Raw genomic sequence first — 24,631 nt, forward strand, 5'->3', positions numbered from 1 at the left:
TTCCCCTGATTTAACATGAAATCCTCTTGAGAAATCTGATTTCTTCCTACAGTCCACAAACACGAAGTCAGATGAGTGCAAACAGATGGACTTCCAATATATATACGTCTGGAGACCACCATGAGTTAATTGTGTTTAAAACTGGGTGGGAATAAGGACACAGCTTGCTGAGTGTCACATTTCTAAACCAATTCAATGCCTCGTGAAGGTGCCGATGAAAGCAGGGATGGTGATTTTGAACTGTGAAGATCGAAGGTGTTCTAGTTCACTTGGTCTGACAGACAGCAAGTCACAGTTTACATTGAACCATCTACAGTTGAAAAGTCTTCTAAAAAAAACCCTATTAGACACATAAATGTGTCTAGCTTCGGCAGAGAGCACATTGCACATTTTAAAAATAAAAACATATCCTGATGCAAGTGAAAAATCCTTTCTGTATCATCAGATTATACATTAGTATTCAATGGAATCAATGGACGAATGTTAAACATGAACGATACAATGTGGCAGGTTCAGTGCACTCAGTTGTTCTGTGTTATGATGACAGCGTAGGAGTCAATGTAAGCTTGGAAAAATTGGCAGCTATGCTCGTGAAAATATGCACTCAAAATATGAATTTGAAGTAAAAGGTGGGTCACACTCCGATAATGAAGAACCACAGGAGATGTAGATTTCAGTACTTAAAACAACCGATTCAACAAATCTGCCTAACGACATCAGAAAAAGTAGGAAGAAGGCTACACAACATCCTCCTTCTAACTGCACATCTACATGAATAATGAAGGAAATTTAACATTACTGTCTAACTGGATCTGGCGCCCTGCCCGGGGTTTGTTTCCTGCCTAGCACCCTGTGTTTGCTGGGATTGGCTCCAGCAGACCCCCGTGACCCTGTAGATAGGATATAGCGGGTTGGATAATGGATGGATGGATGTCTAACTGGAAATGCAAACATGCCATGACAAAATAGCTGCCGCATCTTAACACATCTGTAGACCACAATGCTTATCTAAACTATGCTTGCTATTGTTATGTCATATAATGATGCAATAGTTAAAATGACAGAAAGATATCATAGCAGACAGAGGCACTTCTCAAATGTGTGGAGCCCAGCAGCTGTAGTGGTCTATCTGTTTGTGTGTGTGTCTGTCTCCACTGTTGCAGCGCTCATCACAATGTGCAAATTAATTATTAAGCTTCAGTTAGCTTGTGCTACTGAGCTCATGAATGGATAACAGCAATCTTAGCTTTTTATTTTTTCTCAGTGTTTTGTTCAGTGTCATTTGCTCTCTCCCTGATAACCGGGTGGTGGTTTGAAACACACAGACAGGAGGAACTGGGGGTGGGGGTGTGCCTTTGCAGCATAAGATTTCACCACTATTCCTTACACACTTTATAACAGGTTGTCCCCTGATATGTATACTCGTTTGAGAATCACGTCTGGCCCCTCGAGAATAGGGCATGGAAAACCTGAGACACACTGGCTTCTAGTCCTGATTTGGTTCCTGCCTTGTAATTGTTGCTGCTAGGTGCGGCTCAGGTTCTACTTTGAATATTAAGTGGAAAAAGCGATACAGGAAATTGATAAATAGTGTAATATGGAGTAAAGATGAAAACAATTAAGAAGTATGAGCAAATGGAGGAAAACATCCTGTGTAACTTCATCAAATTATATAACCGAAGAGTATAGCACTTACACACTTCCTTTTTGTTAGAAAACACAACTATATAATAACTAATACCAAATATTTTTAATAATGTGGTTACAGTAAATAAAATAATGTTTTAACAATAAAATAAATAAAACAAAAAAAATTACAACACCATGTTAATGACAAAAATCAGGCATGCCTGTTGTCTGCAAACATTTGATGAATGAAAAGTTCAAACTTGGGGAAAAAGGCAATAAGGACAGGACAATAAAAGAGGAATTTTTGTAAACACAGACAGATGTGTACATCTGTACACAGTTACCATAATGAATCTCCTGACCTACTTTAATGTATCTTTCTCTTTCCCCAACAAGAGTTGGTTAAAGCTTTTTCTTAAGGGCAGGGTGACACAATTAAACCTTTGAAGATCCTGAATTGTTGCAATCAGTAAATTAATTGCTAAACAATATGCACATTAACATACTGATTCAAAGTAATATATTGCTATTTATGTTTCATTTAGAAGTATAGGCCAATAGAATAATGTTTAAATGATACATAAACAACATATTCTTTGTTTAAGAAATGTGTGTATTTAAAGTAATTTGAATCTTAAATCATTATTATACTTACTGATACCAAAGCAAATAGTAAGTAAAAGTAAAATAAGATATGAGGTATGCACACAAAAGGCACTTAGAGGGTGTTGAGGATGATCCGCTAAAGACTTTAAACAACAACTAATGAGCTGTTACATTTTTATCTTGACTGTTTGAAACGGGACTAATAGTCATCCCCGGAGATGCTAAAAATTCCAATCAATCTCAATAATTTCTTCCTTGTTTTCCTTAAGAAACTCTTTAGCAAAGTGCAAATGAGGTCCACAATACACAGTGAGGCAGCTGGGAAGAAATGTTGAGCTGTACAATTAAAATATCAGACAGCGTGGAAATTAGTAATAAAGCATCTGTATACCAAGCAATTAACTATGACTTTGAGTGTATAATATGAGGATGCATACCACGTCTCCTATGTGAACCTAGAGCTCACTCCTCCGATAATGGCAAACAGGTTTCATGGTGTTGTTTCCACCCAGATATAGTTAAACATCTCTTTATACAGTGACACCTCATGTACTTCAGTGGGACAGTGATGGCAAAGAAACAACTACCACTTGGATAAAATGTGCCAATGTACCAGCCAGTCTATGCCCCTTTCTCACATAATGAAGGAAAGATTACAAAGAATACAAATTAGGCTCCTCTAGAGTTGCAGGGTTTACTCTCAGTGAGGAACTGACAAAGCCAAGAACAACAAAATTAAATAATTGTTTTTCAGGATAAAGAGAAGCTAATTAAGGTCGTTTGAGTATCTTGTTACGATATCCCTGCAGTGTCTACTTGGGAATGTTGTGAGCTAAACTCAGCAGAAATCAGTCCTAGGTAAGTATGCCCCATTATTTTATTTATATAACATACTAGGGGGCTTTGCCCCCTGCTCGCTTCGCTCGCCAACCCCCGTGTCTGGTTGTCTGGATACACACTTTTAAGATTTTTTTTTGTTTGAATTGTTGCTATTTCATTAGTTTCACTTTTATTTCAGAACTTCTGTAAAAACAATATTTGTAATCTTGTGAGTCCCAATATGCTGAATCTTTTTAATGAGGTCAGGATAGGTTTCTCTGTTTGGAATTTCAGCACAGACAAAACGATCTACATCATCAGCAGTTAATAATTTTTTTTACAAAGTAAAAAAGTAAATAGAGCTCTGCATTGGACTCCTGTCTGTAAAGTCCTGCTATTTTCCTCTCACAGTTCCAAAAGTACATGGGGTTACCAAGGTGATACCCCAGCTTTTGTCTTGGTTTTTGTACAAGGGCTAGACAGAACGTTTTTGACTCCTGGGGTAAATTTAGCTTTTTAAATAAGCAGACAGATAAATATATATACATGAACAAAGTAACCAATAAATGCATGTGCGGTAAACTCCGTTTTTGTAATTCTCAAGATTCTTTATTTGTCACATGCATAGTTATACAGGACAACACGCAGTGAAATGCATCCTGATCCGCTTATCAAAAACTGTGCAAAGTTAGAAGAATATCAGTTAGATTAACAAAAAGTCATAGATTGAAAGATGACAGTATAGTAGAACATAATAAATAAGTACAATTATGTGAATAAAGTAGAATTAAGTGTTAAGGTGCAATAGTGTAGTAATTATTGTGCAAAACCAAAGTTAGACTGGTGCATAGTTAAATGAGGCAGTTTGTTTGTTTGTGCTATACTGCGATCTTTACTTTCTTTTTTTATATTTTCTAATTTTCCTACTTTCATATCCTTTAACTTTCTCCACATGTGTATAGCGCCAGTTTTTTTTTTTTTTTAACCTTTCTAATTTCACTGGTTTCATAATCTCTAACCTGCTCTGCATGTGTTTAGCGTCAACGTTTGTAAACATCTTTATGAAGTTCTACTTTGTCATTTTAACCATTGTCTTTTAATTCTGAGCCATACAGTATAATACATAGAACAGAATAAATCCTCAATACAGTATAAAAATAAAAATTCTATAAGTACGGAGTAGAATTTCACATTAGATGATATCACATAATACAATTTGGATTTGTTTTAAGTCCTGGAGACCTCATTCATCAAGCTGCCTCCCCCATTTTGCCATTCCACATCTGAAATAGCGCTAATCCGATCTAAGGACCCCTCATTCCCACGTCCCCATTCATCAGGGATGACTTTACCTTAGGCAGGCAATCTACAAATTAAAGAGATTGTTATTTTCTTGTGAATAGTTACATATGCATTATTTTCACTTTTACTTTAAAAACTTTTGTAAAAACAATACTTGTTTCTTTATTTCCTGCCCCGCGCGAGGTTACATCTCTTTCTTCCCAGATGTATAATACTGCTCATGTTGTGAAGGGTGTTGCGGCTGAACGTACGCTAAGGATATGCCTTTGGATCATTTGCTATCTTTTTGCTGCTTGCTAGCTGCCTCTTCTGCCTGTCGCATGTCGTTGTTTTAAGAGCTGGGAGCACATGATGCTTGCCTGCCAAAAGCAATCCAACAACTTCTAGCTTAGAGGTCTGTTGACTTGTTTTAAATGATGGCTCACTGCCTGGTCTCGCATGACGTTGTAAAAGCAATACCTGTCTTTTATTTCTGGCCACGGGCGTGGCTGAATTCTTTCTTGCAGGATGTATAACGCTGCTCGTGTTTGGTTGGGGTAGCTGCTGTCGCGCTGCCCTTCGATCATTTTAAAGCCTGCACAGCCGCTGTCCTTTTTGCTACGGCCCTGGGACAATCTCTTGGCACCAAGTCTCAGGTTTACGGTCCCCACGAGACGCACCGTGGCTAGTCTCCTTGGTCTCGTGGGTCTTTAAAATGTCTTTCGAGATTATCACGTATTGTAGCCTTGCATTTGCTTTCCATTCCAGGATTTTGTTTTATATATAGAGAGATATGGACATACTGTATCAATATGTGATCTTCATTTACACAGTATCTTTAAGATAAAGGTGAAGAAAAAAAAATGAAAATAAATTATTGCAAAATCAACTGTGGAAAAGGTAAGTCCACCCTTGGCTCTAAAAGCTGGTATTGGCCCCTCAAGGTAGCATTTCTAGCAGTCTCTAATATTGACTTTAAGGAACTTTTGTTACTTCTCTATGCAGAATTCTTTCAGCTATATGCTTCTCTATGAGATTCAGATCTGGGACTTGGCTGTCCCAAAACCCCCCATTTCTTTCTTTTTGTTATTCCTTGGTTGATCTACTGTTATGTTTAGGGTCAATTTCATAATGCAAGGTCCACCTTAATTTGAGATTTAATCTACTGACAATTGGTCTGACATTATCCATAAACACCCTCTGGCACAATGAATTCATAGTGGATTCTATGATAGTGAACTGCCCAGTTCCTAATGCCGCAGATCAGCCTAAACCAGAACATTCCACCACCATGCTTTAAAGTTGTTATCAGGTTTTTCAGGTTAAATATTGTCTTTGTTTTTTTTGCCAAATATGGTCTTTTGGTACTATGGCCAAATAACATGATCTTTGCCTAGGTGTTCACGGACAAATCTTAGTCTTGCCCTGATGTTCTTTCAGGACATCAAAGATTTCCTCCTGGCACACTTCTCATGTAAATCTAATTTGTACAACCTCTTTATAATATTAGACTGAAGAACTTTAACATCAGTAATGGCAAGAGTTACGCACATGTACTGTGATGACATTCTGGGGTATTTAGAGATATCTTTCAGCAGCTTGCATTCTGCTCTCAGGATGAACTTGCTGGGGCAGCCTGGACTGAACAAGTTGACAGTTGTTTAAAATCTTCTCCACTTCCAGATGAAGTCAAATGACGCTTCACCGTGATGGCTGGCTAGGGCTTGAGCTCCTGCTCCTCATGCCAGTAAAACCCACTTTTCTACTTTTTCTCCCACCCTACTTTTACTACTAAATCGACAGATTGTACCACATTTCTCACTGTCACCAAGACCAGATGTCTTCTTCAGAGCGGAGACCCCATGCCTAGCCTACTAAATTGTCAAAGAAGCTGAAACATCCTCCAACGGAATCCAGTATGTTATGTCCATTTATTCCTATCAATTTGATTTTGCTTAATAAAAAGTTGATCACAAAAAAAAATCGTCTCCACTTCCACATGATCTTCCAGAATGGTTGATTTCCAAATGTTTGGAGAACTTTTTAAACCCCTTTTCAGACTAATATTCATCTTTCACTTTATTTCTGAAGGCTCAGAGAACTCTATCAACCTAGGCATGGAGACAACACATACTTCAACGACAAAGAGTAAACCAAACTAAATATCTGAGGTTTAAATAAGACAGGACTCCAATGAACTTCTAAGCATTTGCCTCTGGTATAGTTCACCTCACTCTAATTTTGGGTATTTATAGTAGTGCTAAATATTGAGGAAGACTTTGATTTTCTACATGTAAAGTTTATATTTATGTTTATTTAAATTATACAGTAGAATAAAAATGTGAATGTGTTTGTTATATTGTATTACCTTTATCTATAGATACTTTTAAAATGAAGATCAAATCTTGGTATGTCCAAATATAGTGAAAAAGAAAAAAATATTTCATGAGGTGTGCTTACTTCTTCTCATGACTATAGCGTAGATATCCCCAGGAAGAAGTGCAGACTGTTTCTGCCATTTGCTCTGCCCTACTCAGATGTTAACAGCCACAATTCTTGTCAGAAAAGGTGGACTGAAGATACTAATGAGCTGTAGGCAAACACAGTGTTGTGAAGATAATCAACCAAAGTTACAATCTGTTACAAAAAGTTGCAATAATATTTTTAATAAATTATATTATTCTTGGTTTCAGAAGATGGATGGAAAGCAAAATTGCACAGATGATGGGCTGTCAAACAAAGGGTGGTAGGTATCTTTATATATTATTTAGGAAATGAAAGACATGTATGGTGATGTAGTGCTGCTTTCCTCTTTAGTTAGAACATGCCAGGCCTTTACTCACCATCAGCTGTATGTAACAACTTGTGACTTTTCAAAGTGCTTTTTGATTTAAATTTCTTCCCACACATGTCACACAAATGAGTTTTCTCAGTGTTGTGTCGATTCATATGAGCCTTAAGATTGCTCTTGCTGCGAGTTGCATAATCACACACAGAGCACTTGAAGGGCTTGAGTCCTGAAAAGAGAAAATAATAAAATATAGAATGGGTGCATGCAGAGGCAGACTACATTTTTGGGACCTTGAAGCTTGAACTGTTATGGGGCCCCCTTCATAATCAGCAACAAGGTCTGGGTAACCACTGTTATCTTCTTCTTCATCGATGGGGTTGTTTCAAGACAGATCACTCCAATTTTTATTTTAAATGTAACCACTGCATCTCAGATTTTGATTAAAATTGTTGTACCTTATTTATCTCACACATCAACGCCACTGGTGTGAATAAACATTTCATATGCCTTATAGTTTGAGTTATCAGGGGGATGAAAATTAGGGAAATGTTGCATACATGCATGATGCATCATAGAATAATGAAATAAAACACAGAAAAGACCACAAATAATATAATCTTTCATTCTAGACACCTAAGTGATTACATACTAATCACATTTTACAAAAAAAAACTCTTTTTTTTCTAGCACCATATTTACGTCCAGTTTTGTCATAGGAGGGCTTCCTTGCAATGTCACTTTCTACAAAAAATATGCATGCAGAGTTTAATCGACCTTCAGTGATGGTAGACCGAAATTTGTTCTATATAAAGGATATGCTTCTCTGGTCATGATAGTAATAAGTAATTGTGATAAACATTTTAATCTCTATCATAAATGTTAATAGCGTTCAAAATATATTTTGAATAAAACATCCTTAATTTGAACTTTTTTTCCCCAGCCTGTATGATTCTTTAATAATCTGTTCATTTTTATTCTATTATATTATTTTGCATGGAATTACACTATATTATTAATATTATTATTTTTTTTTTTTAACTGTTCTCGTACAGTAGACACCCAGGATTTTGAAGCAATGTGGACTAAAGTTGCTTCTGGGGCCTTTTCTGATTACAGAGAGTTAGGACCTGATTTAAGTCTCATCTGAAGGATGGCACCATTTTTACAGCATGGCACAACCATTTATTTACTGCCAAAGCAATATGTTTTTGGGTTTAGTTAATACATTTTAAAATAAATAGAACAGAAGGGAAGGACAAAGAGATACAAATCTGTTCCGGACCACAAGACATATGAATAATGTTGTCAGAAAATGAAAAAGCACTAACAATCCATATGGGTGGCGCAGTGGTAGCTCTGCTGCCTCGCAGTAAGGGTTTGCTTCCTGGGTCCTCCCTGCGTGGAGTTTGCATGTTCTTCTCGTGTCTGTGTGGGTTTCCTCCGGGTGATCCGGTTTCCTCCCACAGTCCAAAGACATGCAGATTAGGTGCATTGGTGATCCTAAATTGTCCCTAGTGTGTGCTTGGTGTGTGTGTGTGTGTGTGCCCTGCCCGGGGTTTGTTCCTGGCTTGCGCCCTGTGTTGGCTGGGATTGGCTCCAGCAGACCCCCGTGACCCTGTGTTAGGATATAGCGGGTTGGACAATGAATGACTGATGACTGACTGACTGACTAACAGTCCATATACAGTAATTAAATACCAAATTTCATTATCTGTTAGGCTTGGATTCTAATTATGAAACTGGTTGGAATGAAAACCTGCAGCCAAGGCGGACCTCCAGGACCGGAGCTGAATACCCCTGACCAAGGAGATGTCTGATGTTGTTTAAATTTGTGTGCCATTGCTTCAAGTGAAGAACTTTACTTGGACTGCACTCATTTTTGCTAAGTAGTCCTTTGTTTATGTCTATGAGGAGGCACAATCTTTCTCAGTTGACTTTGGGTGGTAGGCGAATTGTGGTATCCTCTACAACTTTGTAGTCAGTGCCACAGAGGCTGGTTTGCTAGAGTGATGGTTATGTGAGGATTATATTTTTTTAATTTTTTCAAGTGCCTTCAACACCATCCAACCCTCTATTCTTTAAGATAAACTGGAGAGGATAGGGGTGCATTCCACCTTTACCTCCTGGATTCATAACTACCTGACATGAATGACTGTAGTTTGTCAAACTGGGGAACTATGTGTCCAGAACAGTAGTGAGCAATGTTGGGGACTGTTCTGGCCCCATTCCTGTTCACATTATACACAGGAGACTTTAAATATAAGTTGGACTTTTGTCACATTTAGAAGGACTCGGATGATATAGCTATTGTGGCGTGTAGAAGGAATGTACAGGAAGGGGAATAAAGGGATCTGATTGGATCTTTCAGTGACTGGAGCAATAAGACCTGCCTGGTTCTGAACACAATGAAGGCCAAGGAGATGATTGTGGATTTCTGCAGGGGTAAGCTCCCCCCTTCAGCCTGTTAATTTCCTAATTTCCGAAGGGAGGACATTGAGGAGGTGTAGACCTATAAATATCTAGTTGTCCACCTTGATGACAGACTGAACTGGTCTGTGAACACAGATATCTGCTACAGGAAGGGGTAGAACAGGCTCTTTTTCTTCAGATGACTTAGATAATTCAATAAATGTAGCAAAATGAGGTCTTTGTTCTATCAGACAGTGTCTTCTTTTTTGCTACCCTTTGTTGGGGAGGCAATATGACAGTTAAGAACATTTAGAGGCTGGACTAGCTGGTGAAGAAGGCTGGCTCGGTGCTGGGCAGGACTGTGGACTCATTGGGAATTGTGGAAGAAAGACATAGGGGAAAAAAGGTAAAGACCATCCTTGACAATAGCAGTCACCCTCTCCACAACATTTGGAGGGGTCAGAGGAGTAAACATAGAAGTCGTCTTCTCTCACTGCTCTGTTGAAGAGAATGCTTTAGAAGATCATTTGTTCTTACTGGCGTGAGATTTTATAATGCTGTTGTCAATACAAGTGATTCATGACCTGGTCACCACTGTACCTTCTGACACTGTAGTAACTGACTCATTTGTACTTTTTATTATTTATTTATTTATGCTTGTTTTCATTTCATGTCAGAGATACTGTATGTATGTATGTATGTATGTATCTATCTATCACTTTTCTTCCCATAAATGAACTTGCTGTCATTGCTCAAACTGTAAATTCAGGCTAATTTCTAAATAGCCTGAACAATAGATTCTCCCTCTGAGAAAATAAGTCCACCAGCAATGACAATGTTTCTAAATATTTCAGCAAATCAATAAAGTTTACTAAAAAGAAGACATTTTGTGTGTTTTTGGTAAAGTCTAGGTCTAAAACAAAACAAATACTGTCACAAGGCCTAAAGTGGGCTACTGATGGAAGACAGCCAAATGGTATGAAGCAGTTTGTGTACTTTCATAAAAAAGAATGCAGAAAAGCTCCTAAAAGCAGATGTGGCAGATTGAGTAGTAATTACAGAAAATGTCTCCCTACTGTCACAGCTGTTGTGGCTGTGCCTCTCATACTTAATTAGAAGGTTTACTTACTTTTGCACCTGAGACTTATTTTTTCTCTTGGTATATCAACAGAATGCTTTGTGTTCTCTGTTGCATGTCAGAACTTACATTTTAACTATATTGTATATAGTCATTAATGTATAAAGAGTAGGTTTATAAGTAGAATTGTGCAGTATAAGATTTTTTTTTCCAATGCAAGAATCTATGTTTCAATTTAATAATCTAAAAGAAACTAAATTTATGTGCATTATCAAAGATAGTTTTAATTCAACAAGGATTTCAGGTTGAGGCTCACTTTTAAGCAGTTATATACAGTATCTGCCTGACACAGTTCTGAGTACTTTGCCCATAGCATACATATCCACAAAATATAAGGTATACATTACCTTACAATGAGTGAAGACAGGAATATATGAATAAGAAAACATAAATAACTGAGATAATGGCAATCTGCATATTCTACAATTCAATGTGTCATTCAGAATAAATATATAATATTCATAACTACAACTAAAATATACAGACAGAGACTTACCTTCATGAGCCCATATATGTCGCTGCAGGTCTGATCCATTTCTCATGAAATAACAGTCACAGTAAGGGCATTTTGATGCTCGCTTCCCTATCAAACCTTTTAACTGCACTCGTCTTCCGAGAATTTGAGAGATGGTGTTCATTGACACCTCTGGAAAGAAATTTAATTTAAATCAATTTCTATAAGAGGGTGCAACCTCACACGATGCTTATGAATCGATCAACAATTGCTGCTCTCTGCAGATCAATAAATATGATAAAAATCAAGTTTAATTGGAGTTCAAACTATGTTTTAGTGCAAGTGTTACAGACGAAAGCCAGATGCTTTGAATTAAATATTTATGTGAAGCAAATAAATTAGAAATTTTCAGAGTAATCGGTAATCACAAAGTGTAACTGCATTCTGTCACATTATTGCTCTATTTTTGAAACAAAGCAACAAAAATCAATAGCAATGTCAAATATTCCATAATGCACATTTAAAATACTAATTTAATAGTTTGAATTAAACACATTTCCATTCCTTCACGTAAAAGGTTTTGGAAGGTGCAGCTGTAATCATTATATTAAGGGCAATTAATTGATGGTGATATCAGTCTGCTGTTCTTCTTCTTCTTTATTTTAAATTTCATTATTTGGAAACACTTTTTTGTTTAAGTGTGCTATATGAATTGCAATCTATTTTCATGAATGCTTACAATTTTCAGTTCACCACTACAGCCATTTTAAAAGCTTTATATCATGTCACAGCAGCAAAAATGGCACTTTTAAATGTCACAAAATGAATTATATTTCTCATGAAAAGTAACTATAGAGTGTATACAACAACAGAATGAAAATGCATCTGACTAAATCAGAGACAAAACCAGTCAAGCACTAGTCCAAAAAGAAACAATAAAAATTTACATTAGTTTAGATTCATACATTTCCTTACAGCTGTTTTTAAACATATTTTTGAAAATCAATAAAAAATGGAAAGATGCATGTCAAGAGAAAAGAAAGTATTTGCAAACTGTGTGGCAGACCACCGGGGCTTTTATCCAACTGGGGTGCCTCGATAGTGGAAGGACAGGGGAAGAGAGTTTATTCAGGACATTATCTCCCCTGGAACGCTAGAGGGCAACCCCCCTGGCTTGCAGCGGGGCCACAGGTTTGGAGTAGGGAAGCTCAGCCCTGCTGGGGCTCGTGGCCACCCCCAAGGGGTACCTAGACGTTTCCTGAGCCCTATTTAGCAGCACTTCCGCCACACCCGGAAGTAGCCCGTTGACACCTGGAGTCCTAATCCAGGAGCCAGAGTTGGGAGAGGTAGACGAAGCTTCCCAGGAGAGGCGTAGAGGTGCAGGAGGTGGAAGAACATGTTCATTTTTATTTAAAGTTGTTATTCATTGTATTCTTTGTACTTTAACTCAATCTAAAATAAAATCATAATGTTCCTATTATAATGTGCCTTACATAAAAACTGGAGAAAGATTTAAAATGCACATTTAGTCACAGTGCTGTTATTCAATATCAACTGGCTTTGAGGCTCAAAGAAAAAGAAACTCACAAATTTGCATTTTTTATCTTTCCAATCAAGCACTGAATTATACTAAACTGGCACTAAGTATTACTTTACAAGAATTCAGTTGAAATTATACTATATTTTGTTGTCATACCTGGGTGGTTAGTTTTAATGTGAGACTTTATAAGCCGATCTTCTGGAAAGGACTTCATACACACTGGGCAATTGTAATTCCTTTTGTCCTGAAAACACATTTTGAAAATACAAGTTAGATTAGAAGTAAGATTAAATACAAGCAGAAAAAAAATGTAATTTGTGCTAACAAAGGTGGATGATGAATAAAAATGTAAATGCTTTTTTGATTGAGATACCATATATCTACAAAATACTTGATTTGCTACATAGGATTTAGAAAACATTAGAATTATTTTCTTGTTATATTTATATGCTTTAAATTTTATAACTCCTCACTAACAAACTGCAACAAAAGTTGAATAGAAAAAATATGTTGGCTTCATTTATAGGCAAAATAAAACCATTTTTAATTAGAAAAATGGAGATACGCCAATTGGCTCTTTATATCAAATGTTAAGACTCACAATAATAACAGAGTGCATTCAGTGCCATCCCAGTTATGTGTGAAGACAAACTGAATTTAATCACATTTGCCCAATTTAAAATGTTTCTGAATTAAATCCATTTGATGGAAGGTATATATTTACATATTAAAATGTACTGTATATGAAAGTGCTATTGAGCTAATGAAAAGTTAACAAACATTATATTTACCCAGCTCACTTAAGACTGATGGAAGCTGATTGTTTCATTTTTGACCAATGCTGAAAACTCAAAGAAAATGTAAAAGTGTTTACTGCAAAATCTGCACTTTCACCAGAAACTGCAGATAAAATGATTTATTCTTTGGTTTAAAATTACACATGTAAGGAGGAATGCAGCAGCCATCCCACCTGCACTTCAGAACGGGTAATCCACCTGAAGCTAAGCATGTTTGAGCCCAGCCAGTACTTGGAAGGAAGGCCAACTCAGAAAAGCTTGGGGTGCTGCTGGAGGAGGTGTTGGTAAGGCCGAAGGGGGGGGGGGGGAATTTACCCTGTGTAATTCCTAATACCCCAGTGCAGTGACTGGGACACTATGCTGTTAAAACTGAAAAACTTGGGTTTCAGCATAAAGAGGTGTTAAAGAGGCAGCAGTGGTCTGTGTGTGAATCGCAGTGCCCTAGTACAGTGACTGGGCCACTGTGCTGTTAAAATTGGACCCAACTCAATAAGTATAAGTTATCGCCAATATACTAACAACTCAATTGTGCTTCACTCACTCAGAATATGGAACCAATGTAGGAAGTAGTTTAAGATAGTGAAGCTTTTATCTGTGGCTCCTCTGCACGAGGACCACCTTTTTCCACCCTTCTCATACATACGCAGTTTTTAAAATCGGGAAAACATTTGGGATTAAATCACTTAGAGATCTGTAAATACACGTCTTCACATCCTATGAACAATTACACTCCAAATTTAACTTTCCAGCAACACATTTCTTTCATTACCTTCAAATTAGAAACTTTGGTGAACAAAACCTGTCCAATTTTCTTCACCTCCCACCTATCTCTATTCCGGAAAAAAATATTGATCAGTCTTGAGGACTCAGACAGCATTTCCGTAATATATAAAAACCTTCCCTTTCAAATATCCCAGAATACAGTGGGAAAAGGATCTCTCACTCAACATCTCAGAAAAGGAGTGGAAGGTAGCAATGCACAGAATTTACTCGAGCTCCATATGTGCAAAGCTTACAATTATTCAATTTAAGATTATATATCAAGCACATCTGTCTCGTTTAAAACTGTTCAAAATGTTTCCAGGGCGAGATCCAACCTGGCAACATTGCTCCAGCTTCACTAGGCCACATGTTTTGGGCCTTCACCAAATTAACATCATTTTGGACTAAAATCTTTCAATGCCTTTCAGACAGCCTTGGTGTCACAATCCCTCCTAACCCATTAACAGCTGTGCTTGTTGGACTTCCTGATGGGCTTAAAGTGGAGAACGACAAACAAACTAGAATTGCCTTTACTACACTATTGGCATGTAGACTTGCTTTGCTCAGTTGGAAGAATCCTAACTCACCTCTTTTAAGTCAGTGGGTAACTGATGTTATATATTATCTAAAATTTGAAAAAAATTCTCACTTAGAGGATCTGTACAAAACTTTTTCAGGTATTGGCAGGATCTAATCAATAACATTACAGAATAATCATTGAAATGGAGGAAGCGGATTCTCTACCCTCTTTAATATTCTATTTATTTACATATGTTTACTATTATTAAAGTTTTACTCTGCTGGCCTAGCTCTCTTTATCATGAGTGAGGGTTAATTTGTTTTGAACCTAGTTTTGTTAAACTTGACTTGCTTGTATGGAATGTTATTTGATTTTAATAAAATGTTTTTTTAAAAAAGTAAAAAATTTGGACCCATCCTGTAGATGAGATATACGTAAAACTGCGGTCCTGGCTCTTTGTGGTCATAAAAGATCCCTGGGCATGTTCTGAAAAGAGTAGGGTATTTCCCGACATCCTGACTAAATTTGTCCATTACGGCCTGGTCATTCTAACCACCTAATCATCCCCTGTCCCTTAGTGGCTAACTGTCTTTCTCAGCCCCTTCACCACCTAACAGCTAATGTGTGATGAGCGTACTGGCACAAGAATGGCAGTCGTCACACCATCCATGTGGATGAAATGGTGGCTGACGTGGCTCCCCACTGTCTATGTGAAACACTTTGAGTGGGTTAGAAAAGTGTTTTTATAAAAAATGCAGTTACACAAAAAATTTTTAAAAATTCAATATTCAGCATGTTAAAAGATTACTAAAACAAACTTTAAAAATGCCAGCAATGCCTTCAGCAAACAGCACATGAATTACAATAGTAAATACAAGTCTTTTTGGTTCTACATGTGATAAAACACATCTAATGTCCATTATTTTCTTGCTATTTTCAGTTTTAAATAAAGTTGTATTGAGGAAACGTGAAAAGTCAAGGATATGTTGAACTCAAGAATTATTTTACACTTGAACTCAAGGACAGTAACCTACAAAGTGACAGGGTTGGGATGGGGATGAGAAAAGGGTGCTAAGACAGGATTTCATTTGAAATGCACTTCTTAGAAAATTGCATACAGACTGCTTTATAAAATTGGACCCAATTCACAAATAAACATATGCTGTTAATGCAGCAAGCATTGTGCTCTATACAAATATAACTCTTTCACCGACAGCCTGTGATGTGTTCACTTTTGGCCTCTGGCAGGGTGATGCATTTCCAGTACATTATGAGAAAAAATGAGTGTTTAAAATTATACATACACCACTTGCAACAGACATAATTATATTCAAGCAGCTTTGAAGACAATAAAAGGTAAAAGGCAGCAAATAGATACTAAAGTAGCACCATTGTACTTAACCGCACTTCCCTGGGTGACAAATCATCATACCCTATGAGAAATTGCTACACTCTGTTGTGTTTTCCAAAATCCTCAATAAATGAAAAAGCTGCATTTCACAGCCACAGTCAGGACTATTTTGCAGGCAGTTGTTTGAATTGTACCTAGAGTTAACTAAATACTGCGGCAATAAATATTCTCTAGTTTGGTCACGGTACAATATTAAAAGAACAAGAAGAATTTTGTTTATCACCCACAAATTAAACAAAAACACTCCAGCTTTTATATTTTAAGCTTGGAGTTTAACACTAATAATCAATTAATGTAATAAGGTCTTCATAGCAACTATATCAAAAAAGCATAAACACTACTGTTTAACTTTTAAAAAATAATGGCTAAAACAAATTATCACCTGTTAAAAATACACTGACCTGCTCTATTGTCTAATTCATTTAAGATGTTGTATTTTCAGTACTAATTTCTGTAATATCTCAGAGTTTATACTAAAGGCACACTTCAGTGTCATAAAAATCAAAATCCATTCATTCTTTTTCTTGGGCATTGCTATTCCACTTATGTGCATGATACAATAGGAATCTGACCAGGGTGGGCTACAGAGTATACTCATACATCAAACACATACACACACACTTACACCAAGCCCATCTAGGCTACGTCCACACTATGTTTTCATTTAAAAGCATCCATCCATCCATTATCCAACCTGCTATATCCTAACTACAGGGTCACGGGGGTCTGCTGGAGCCAATCCCAGCCAACACAGGGCGCAAGGCAGGAAACAAACCCTGGGCAGGGCACCAGTCCACTGCAGGGCGCACACACACACACCAAGCACACACTAGGGACAATTTAGAATCACCAATGCACCTAACTGCATGTCTTTGGACTGTGGGAGGAAACCAGAGTACCCGGAGGAAACCCACGCAGAAGCGAACCCGAGTCTCCTAACTGCGAGGCAGCAGCACTACCCACTGCACCACCGTGCCACCTCATTTAAAAACAGAATGTGTAAAACAAAATGATCTCCAAACATAATAGTTTCTTCACATTATTTACAAAAGCATCTCCGTCCACACTAAAATGACCGAAATCCTTGAAGGGGTGGTAATGCCTCACTGGATTTAACACAAAACTGAACAGGCTGGCAAATTTTTTGTTTCTTCCACATGTATGCGGCATTCAAATTGTCCAAAGAGCAATTTACTGTACATGCATTCAGGTAAGCAACAAAACAAGCACCACGGGAAGCGACTCTTCTGTGTCAGCTATGTTGGAATACAGCTTTTGTCTGTAAAAAGTGACCAGTCAGGGAATGAGGAATTGTAATGAACAGGATCCAACTAGAGAAGGGCCATATAATAAGCACAAATAAATCAAAGTGCGAATAGAGTCTGTGTTTTTGAAAAATTATGTTTTTGCCCGTGTGCAATACAAGACTGAGGCTATGCTTTCAAAAGTATACAGCTCTGGAGAGCGTCTTCAAAAGTCTTTGTTTTCAGGGGTTGAAAACATTGAGGTAGTGTGGACAAAAGATGAAAATGGAGAGTTATGTCTACATTTTAGAAACAAAAAGTAATCTTGTTGGTGGGGCCTTAATCAACAATTGAGAGAATATGCATAACTTTTGGAGGCAAGTTGAAACTAGAATAAGCAGAGAAAACAAAAAGGACTTGAAAAGGGTGCAGACTTCACACAGACAAAGACCAGTCTGGGAAACAAACCCAGGCCTGTGGAGCCGTGAGGAAGGAGCAATTGCTCTTACTCCACCATGACAATGAGAAACTGAAGTATTTTGACAGAAAAAAGAACACAGCAAGACAGAGCAGACATTTATCATCACATTATAGAGAAGGTTTTTTGTTTGATATCAAGGGCCTATCATTAACTCCATCATAATAAAAATGATGAGAAAATAATAAGTGAGAGTTATTTTTACAATTAAAAAGAAAGCAAACATATATAGGCTCTTAAGAACAACCAGCTAATACAACTATGTTCTTGCATAGTTTCTTACTTTGATGCTGGTCTTTTGAACTTTAAAATAACTTTGACACATAACCCCTCATTTCCTATCATGTCATTCCTGAGAAGGTGTAGACACTTGAAATATATTCCCCTTATTAACCATGATTTGGTAATTCCTGTAATATTATGGTCCCAAGTCCATGAATGTTCCACTAAGTGTTGTATTTTGTTTCTGGAGTTTGCATTTTCTCCCCCCGTTTCTGTGGGATTTCTCCGGGTGCTCCAGATTAATCCCACTGTCTGAAGATATGCAGGTTAGATGAATTATCAATGCTAAATTGGCCCTAGAGTATGTTTGGTGTGTGTGTGTTCGTTCTCACCCGATGATGCTCTGGTGCCCTGTCCAAGGTTTGTTCCTGCCTTGTGCCCTATGCCAGCTGGGATAGGCTCCAGCAATTCCCATAGCCCTGGTCTGGATAAAGAAGGTTGGAAAATGACATAACACACTTGTATAAATTTTTAGTCAGCTGGTTTATCCTCCCCTTGCAATCTACAAATTGTTTCATTATTTGCACACTTCTCTAAAGATTCTTACTCCTTGAATATCTGTCTTGTTTGTAGATAGTAATCCATTTTGTCTGACAAGGATGTGTTTTTGATGAAAGACTTCCCAGTGACTAAGAAAACTAAACCCTTCTTCTCACATCATGCTTTCTGCTACACGTATTGATTGAGTATTATTTTCTGATGGTGTAGCATTTTCCTTAAGATTTGAAGAAACTCTGAAAAAGTAAGCAATTAATTTCTTTTTTAGCTTGTTTCAGAAGCCCTTGGAATTTCTTCTGCAAGGCACATATATTTGTGTTTCCATTGTCATTTGCCCAAAATTAACTTAAACCTGAGTTCCTTCACCTGCCTTTGCCAGCAGCTGGCCTGTGCTTTGAGTAATTTGAGAATCTCACCTCTGGTAGGCAGCACACTGTTGTTGTTTGCAAAATAAATGTGTTATTTCGTAAAGAAATTGCAAGCTGTGTTTAGAAATAACACTGTGCACATGCATGCTCCAGCCATCTAGTGACAGCTATTGAGAAAAAGTATTTTGTGTGCAATCTAGTAACAGAAACATACAAATAAATATTTAGATTTAAGTCAGTTTTTTGCAAACAGATTTTTTAAAACAATGTAGTATGGTGACTCAGTGGCTAGTATTCATACCTCAAAACTTCAGGGGCTCAGGTTGGAAATGGGAAAAGGAGATAGATGTTATTTACTTCACGTACAACTAGCTGATATCAATCAATCCATAAATATACAGAGAGAACATGCAAACCTTTGAGGACTCTGGCGCTGTGAGCCAGGAATGACAGCTCTGTGCTACCACTGTGTCTATACTGAAACATCTGTGCTGAACTTACTAAACTTCAACCTAAGTAAAACTAAATGTATTCATAAAACCAATTTTCAGTTCTTATCATGACTGCAAGCTATGTGCGTGTTTAATCTCTCCATCAACAGCTGTCATTAGATAACAGACACACTTGTATATACAGTGGTAATGGTAGCAGTAGGCAATATTTATATGAAATAATGCTTTCGTGAAATAATGTAAAACCTACTGTAAAATACTGCAATGCTTTTGTAATATAATGCAATAATAATTGCACAAATAATGTAATACTTTTGCAAAATAACACAATATAGTATTTTTTTTGTGGCAGGAATAAACTTCTATAGTTAAATGCACAAGCTGAGCAAACATATCTTGCAATGCTTATCAACAATGAAGTGCAATTGTGCAGAAGAACTAGGAAAATGTAACTCTGTAACCTCTTCCCAAAAATAATTAAATGCACTAAACATTTTAACTTATTTTATATTTTGCAATAAGAACTTTTTCAATCAAGAGTTTTAAAGTCTGTGGAATCATAAATATTACATTGAATGGGACATAAAAGTTAACAGGCACACATACCCTGCATAACAGCGTGAGACCATTTACCATCTCCACTCAAGGCACACATTCTTTAGAGCTACTCAAACTGTGTAGAGTACCCTTTTAAATGAATAACATCCATTTAAATTGGTTGTACTGGAGTTTTTAAATGCTTTTACTCTCAGTCCCTTTTTAACAACTATGGCCTTATGTTTTCTTTTCCAAGTCAGTGGTAGCAAGTAGTATTGATTTTACTAAATCTCATATAACAAGTAAAAGCACCTTTTTGTTCCATTTAAATTTTCCTTTAACAACAATTGTCACTGCATTTCCCACACACTGAAAAACTGAAAGTTTAATTTTCTTTCCTTTACCAGATAATCAGAGGCCTATGGCTCAATACAAAATGACTTCTGTCTAAATTATCTGCTTTACACAAGCTACAGAAACTACTGAAACATGCTGGGTTTTGTATAGGATTTTCTCACAGGAGCAGATTGAATAGATTCAATAGTGGCTGTTATAACTTTTGACCTGACAAGAAAAATAGATTAATTTTGTAATGGATCCAGCTGTTAGAAAAGTGTTGACCTGCATTTGTTACTTTACAAGTCACAATGGATACTGCTTCTTCAACAGAGGAAAAGGTATTCATTCTCTCAAGGTCAATCATCTCAACTATGCCCTGACCAATGAGTATATATAAACTGACTCATACAGTAATTAAGATATATCCTGAAAGAAGCTTTGGTGATGATATGAAAAAATAATCCTTGGAGAAAGCTCTTGGCAGTGAAATTAAAAACTATCCCTTTCATAAAATGATACAGTACATCACAAAATACTTAATGAATATGACATTAAGGTTGGTGTACTGTTTAGTTGACCCCTTCTTATAGAAGGCATTTTGACAAGTAATTTATAGAGGAGCTACACCTCCTAGGAAGAAGGTGAGTCTACATTAGGATTACATAATTCCAGCTCAATTGACTAATACCGTAAAATAAGGCAACTTGGAAGGTCAGACTTTCATTAGCAATCCTTTACAAAAGTTTACAGAATGGGTACTGCAAAAGGATGTAAACATGTAAAGTGTAAAAGACTGTATCAGTTCTTCCGGTATTACAAAGCAGGGAGAAATATCAAATAACTAGTTTTATAGACTGCACAACTCATGAACAACAATCATTTATATTATACACAAAACAGATGTAATTGGTCTTTAAAGACATTTGTAACTAAACAGCCACACATCAAATAATGATTTCTTTATATGAATAACTAGCCATCCCCCTCGGCTCCACCCGCGTAGTAGTGGAAAAAGACAGTGTGGTGGGCCCTGCCTGGCTCCCTACTCCTGACGTCATGCTTCCCCCCTCCTACGGCCCGCAGCCTCTGTCTCGGATTAGTGCAAATATATCACTACTGCAAGCGAACTATGATTCCTAGCACAATGAGAGAAGTCGCAAAATCAACTGGAATGTTCAAACAAATAATAGAGAAAAACACGATCTAAATCCGTTAAGCAGTTCTCTCGTTCGCTAGCTAAGCGTAAGTAAGGTACACGACCCAAGGCTGGCGCGTGAGTGTGGAGGGTCCCCACCCCCCTACCCTCAGCCTGCTACGTGTCTCTCGGGTTCGCGCAAATAAATCAGTACCGCAAGCAGACTATGATACTTTATTAATTCCAAAGGAATCTGCAGTAGTACAGCACCAGATATTACAAGGTACAAATAAACATATAAGAATGATTACAATCTTAAAGATGTTGACAAAGTACAAATGCACATATGACAATAATTACCTATTTGTATATTAAGCAATTTTAGGTATTCACTAAGTGTAGTGTGATTAGAACTGCACATACTTATCAGTTACTATTTCATAGTACAAGATGTCAGTCATTGGCACAATATATCGAATGCAGTGTCATTGTCTGTGAAGATGTCTGCTAGACCAGCCCAACACCACTCAGCACACAGGGAGCAAGACCACCTTGACCGTTGCGTGACTCATTACAGAGCCAGATGGGTGAAGGTAGAAATGATCTCACTTAGTGTTTCTTGGAGGAATGCAGTTGTCTCAGTCTGTTACTAAATGTGATCCTCTAATTAGCAAAAATCTCACATAGGGGATGAGAGTCATTGTCCTGTATAATAAAATGCTGTTTTAACAATTTCTCTATTGAGTCCAGCTGGAAGATTACATGGGTCAGTACAAACTGTTAGAAAACATGCAAGAGTGGCCTGCATACACTAAATGGCCTCACCCTCCTCAGGAAATAAAGGTGACTCTAACCCTTCTTGTATATAGCCTTTGCGTACGTACTTCACTCAAGCCTGCTGTTCAGGTGTACTCCAAGGTACTTAAATGTCTTAACCACCTCCACATCTTTATCATCAATGAAAAACTGGGGGCAGACTGGGCTTGACCTTCTTGAAGTCTACGATTATTTTCTTATCTTATTAAGGGTGAGATTGCACCATCAACAGTTTGTACCATTCAACAATGTTATTCACTAGTGCCCTGTATTCATTCTCCTGTATACCACTGATACATTCAAATATTGCTATATTATCAGACAATTACAGTAGCCATTTTTAGTAATTAGATAAATCATTAGTAAATGTTTAAAAATACATTAACTACTACATAAATTGTCATTTAAAACTACAGTGGAACCTCAGTTCACGACCATAATTCGTTCCAAAACTCTGGTCGTAACCCGATTTGGTCGTGACCCGAAATAATTTCCCCCATAGGATTGTATGCAAATACAATTAATCCATTCCAGACTGTATGAACTGTATGTAAATATATTTTTTTATAGATTTTTAACCACAAAAATAGTTAATTATACCATCGAATGCACAGTGTAATAGTAAACTAATGTAAAAACATTGAATAACACTGAGACAAACACCCGGGTTCCCTGCTCAGCTGTACTCGCAGGCTCGCTCACTCGCTCTCAGCTGCACGCGCTCTCTCTCTCTCTCTCTCTCTCTCAGCTGCACGCGAGCCTGCGCTCGCTCGCTCTCTCTCTCTCTCTCTCTCTCCCCTGCACCGCCTTTATTTATTTAGTTATTTATTAAAACTGGCCTTTTTGAGGGGAGCTGTGGACCCGCTATACCACAGGAGGAAGCTGGGTTGAGAGGAGGTTACAGTTTTGAGGGAGAGTCCTTCTGCGTGATGCACCGAGAAACAATGTAGAGTACAGGGAGAGACTGAACACATGCAGAAATCATCGGTGCACACAAACCGGAAGGGAAACTGGCTTGTTCGTATACTGAGTGTGGATGCAAAAGTTTGGCGAACTTTTTAGTCGTAACCCGATTTGTACGTGTTCCGAGACGTTCGTGAACCGAGGTTCTACTGTATATGAATGTTCATCGACTAATCGACTAATTAACTAACTAATTTGTTAATCATTCTACAATATCTGCTCATAACATACTAACAAAAGTTATTATTAAGTGTTACCATCTTAGCTTAAAATTAAGATAATATTTTCAATCCTAATTAATTCAATTCAGGGTTATTGTCGGCCAGAATTTTGGCACAGGACGCAGAAGACTTACAGTACCGACACTGACACAATGCCAACTTGGATTGACTAATAAATCTAACATCTACGAGCATAACTAGAGTAAAACCCACATGTCCACAGGGAAAACATGTACATTTTAAACATACAATAACCAGGCCATGATTCAAACCCATTCTCCTGGAGCTACAGTATAAGTCAGCCTCACTATCTACTGCGCCACAATGTCACACTAAATTAAAATGAAATGGATAGGTAATTGGAAATTATCTGAAAAAAAAATGTGTTGCAGTGCTTTTGCTTTATTTTTGGTTTTTAAATTTCATGAACAGAAAATGCCACATTTTGAAATTGCAGCATCAATGTAAATTTTATTTTCTTTTCATTTATGCAGTGGTTAGTCATATTTGACATTTGTTACATGTAAATAGTAATTATTTTTTTCAGACTTGCTCTCTAAGTAATGGATAAGATAAAAAAAAAAACATAAAATTGACAGAAACATATAATAATAGTGGTGTAAATAAAATAATTATATATATATATATATATATATATATATATATATATATATATATATATATATATATATATATATATATATATATATGTATACTGTATAGTGCCATAAGGCATATAGTACAACAAAAATGTATAAAATAATAATAAGATGTCACAATGTCATAGTAAGCAAATAGTTTACAGTCTATGTGAAGGCAGCAGTTTGACAAATACATCAAATGTTTTGTAGGTTTTGAAAAGTTGAAATTTCATATTTTCTGATAGAAGGTAAAATCTCTGCAACATGCTGCAACACGCACATGCACTCACACACACACGCACACACACCTACACACACGCACACACACAGTGGATTCAGAAAGTATTGAGATCTTTTCAGTTAATTCATATTTTGCTATGTTGCTGCCTTGCAATAATGTTATTCAAGTTCATTTTCCACCATGTCAGGCAACAATCAATACCCAAGAATGACAAAGTGAAAACAGAACTTGAGGAAGTTTTAAAAATTTATTAAAAAGA

At 37.0% G+C, this 24,631-nt stretch overlaps 1 protein-coding gene across 3 annotated transcripts in view; it reads right to left on the reverse strand.

Annotated features, from left to right (window-relative positions):
• Window positions 1-24,631, reverse strand: part of LOC114664097 (zinc finger protein ZFAT-like) — a 179,955-nt gene that overhangs the window by 67,610 nt on the left and 87,714 nt on the right. For all 3 annotated transcript variants that reach the window (XM_051936012.1, XM_051936011.1, XM_051936010.1), the window contains exons 8-10: window positions 12,824-12,911; window positions 11,170-11,319; window positions 7,179-7,352 (exon numbers count right to left, since the gene is read on the reverse strand). In XM_051936012.1, coding sequence (XP_051791972.1) covers window positions 7,179-7,352; window positions 11,170-11,319; window positions 12,824-12,911 — 412 coding nt within the window. The remainder of the gene's footprint in view (window positions 1-7,178; window positions 7,353-11,169; window positions 11,320-12,823; window positions 12,912-24,631) is intronic.

Source organism: Erpetoichthys calabaricus, chromosome 13, assembly GCF_900747795.2.
Source record: "Erpetoichthys calabaricus chromosome 13, fErpCal1.3, whole genome shotgun sequence".
NCBI classification, from domain to species: domain Eukaryota; kingdom Metazoa; phylum Chordata; class Cladistia; order Polypteriformes; family Polypteridae; genus Erpetoichthys; species Erpetoichthys calabaricus.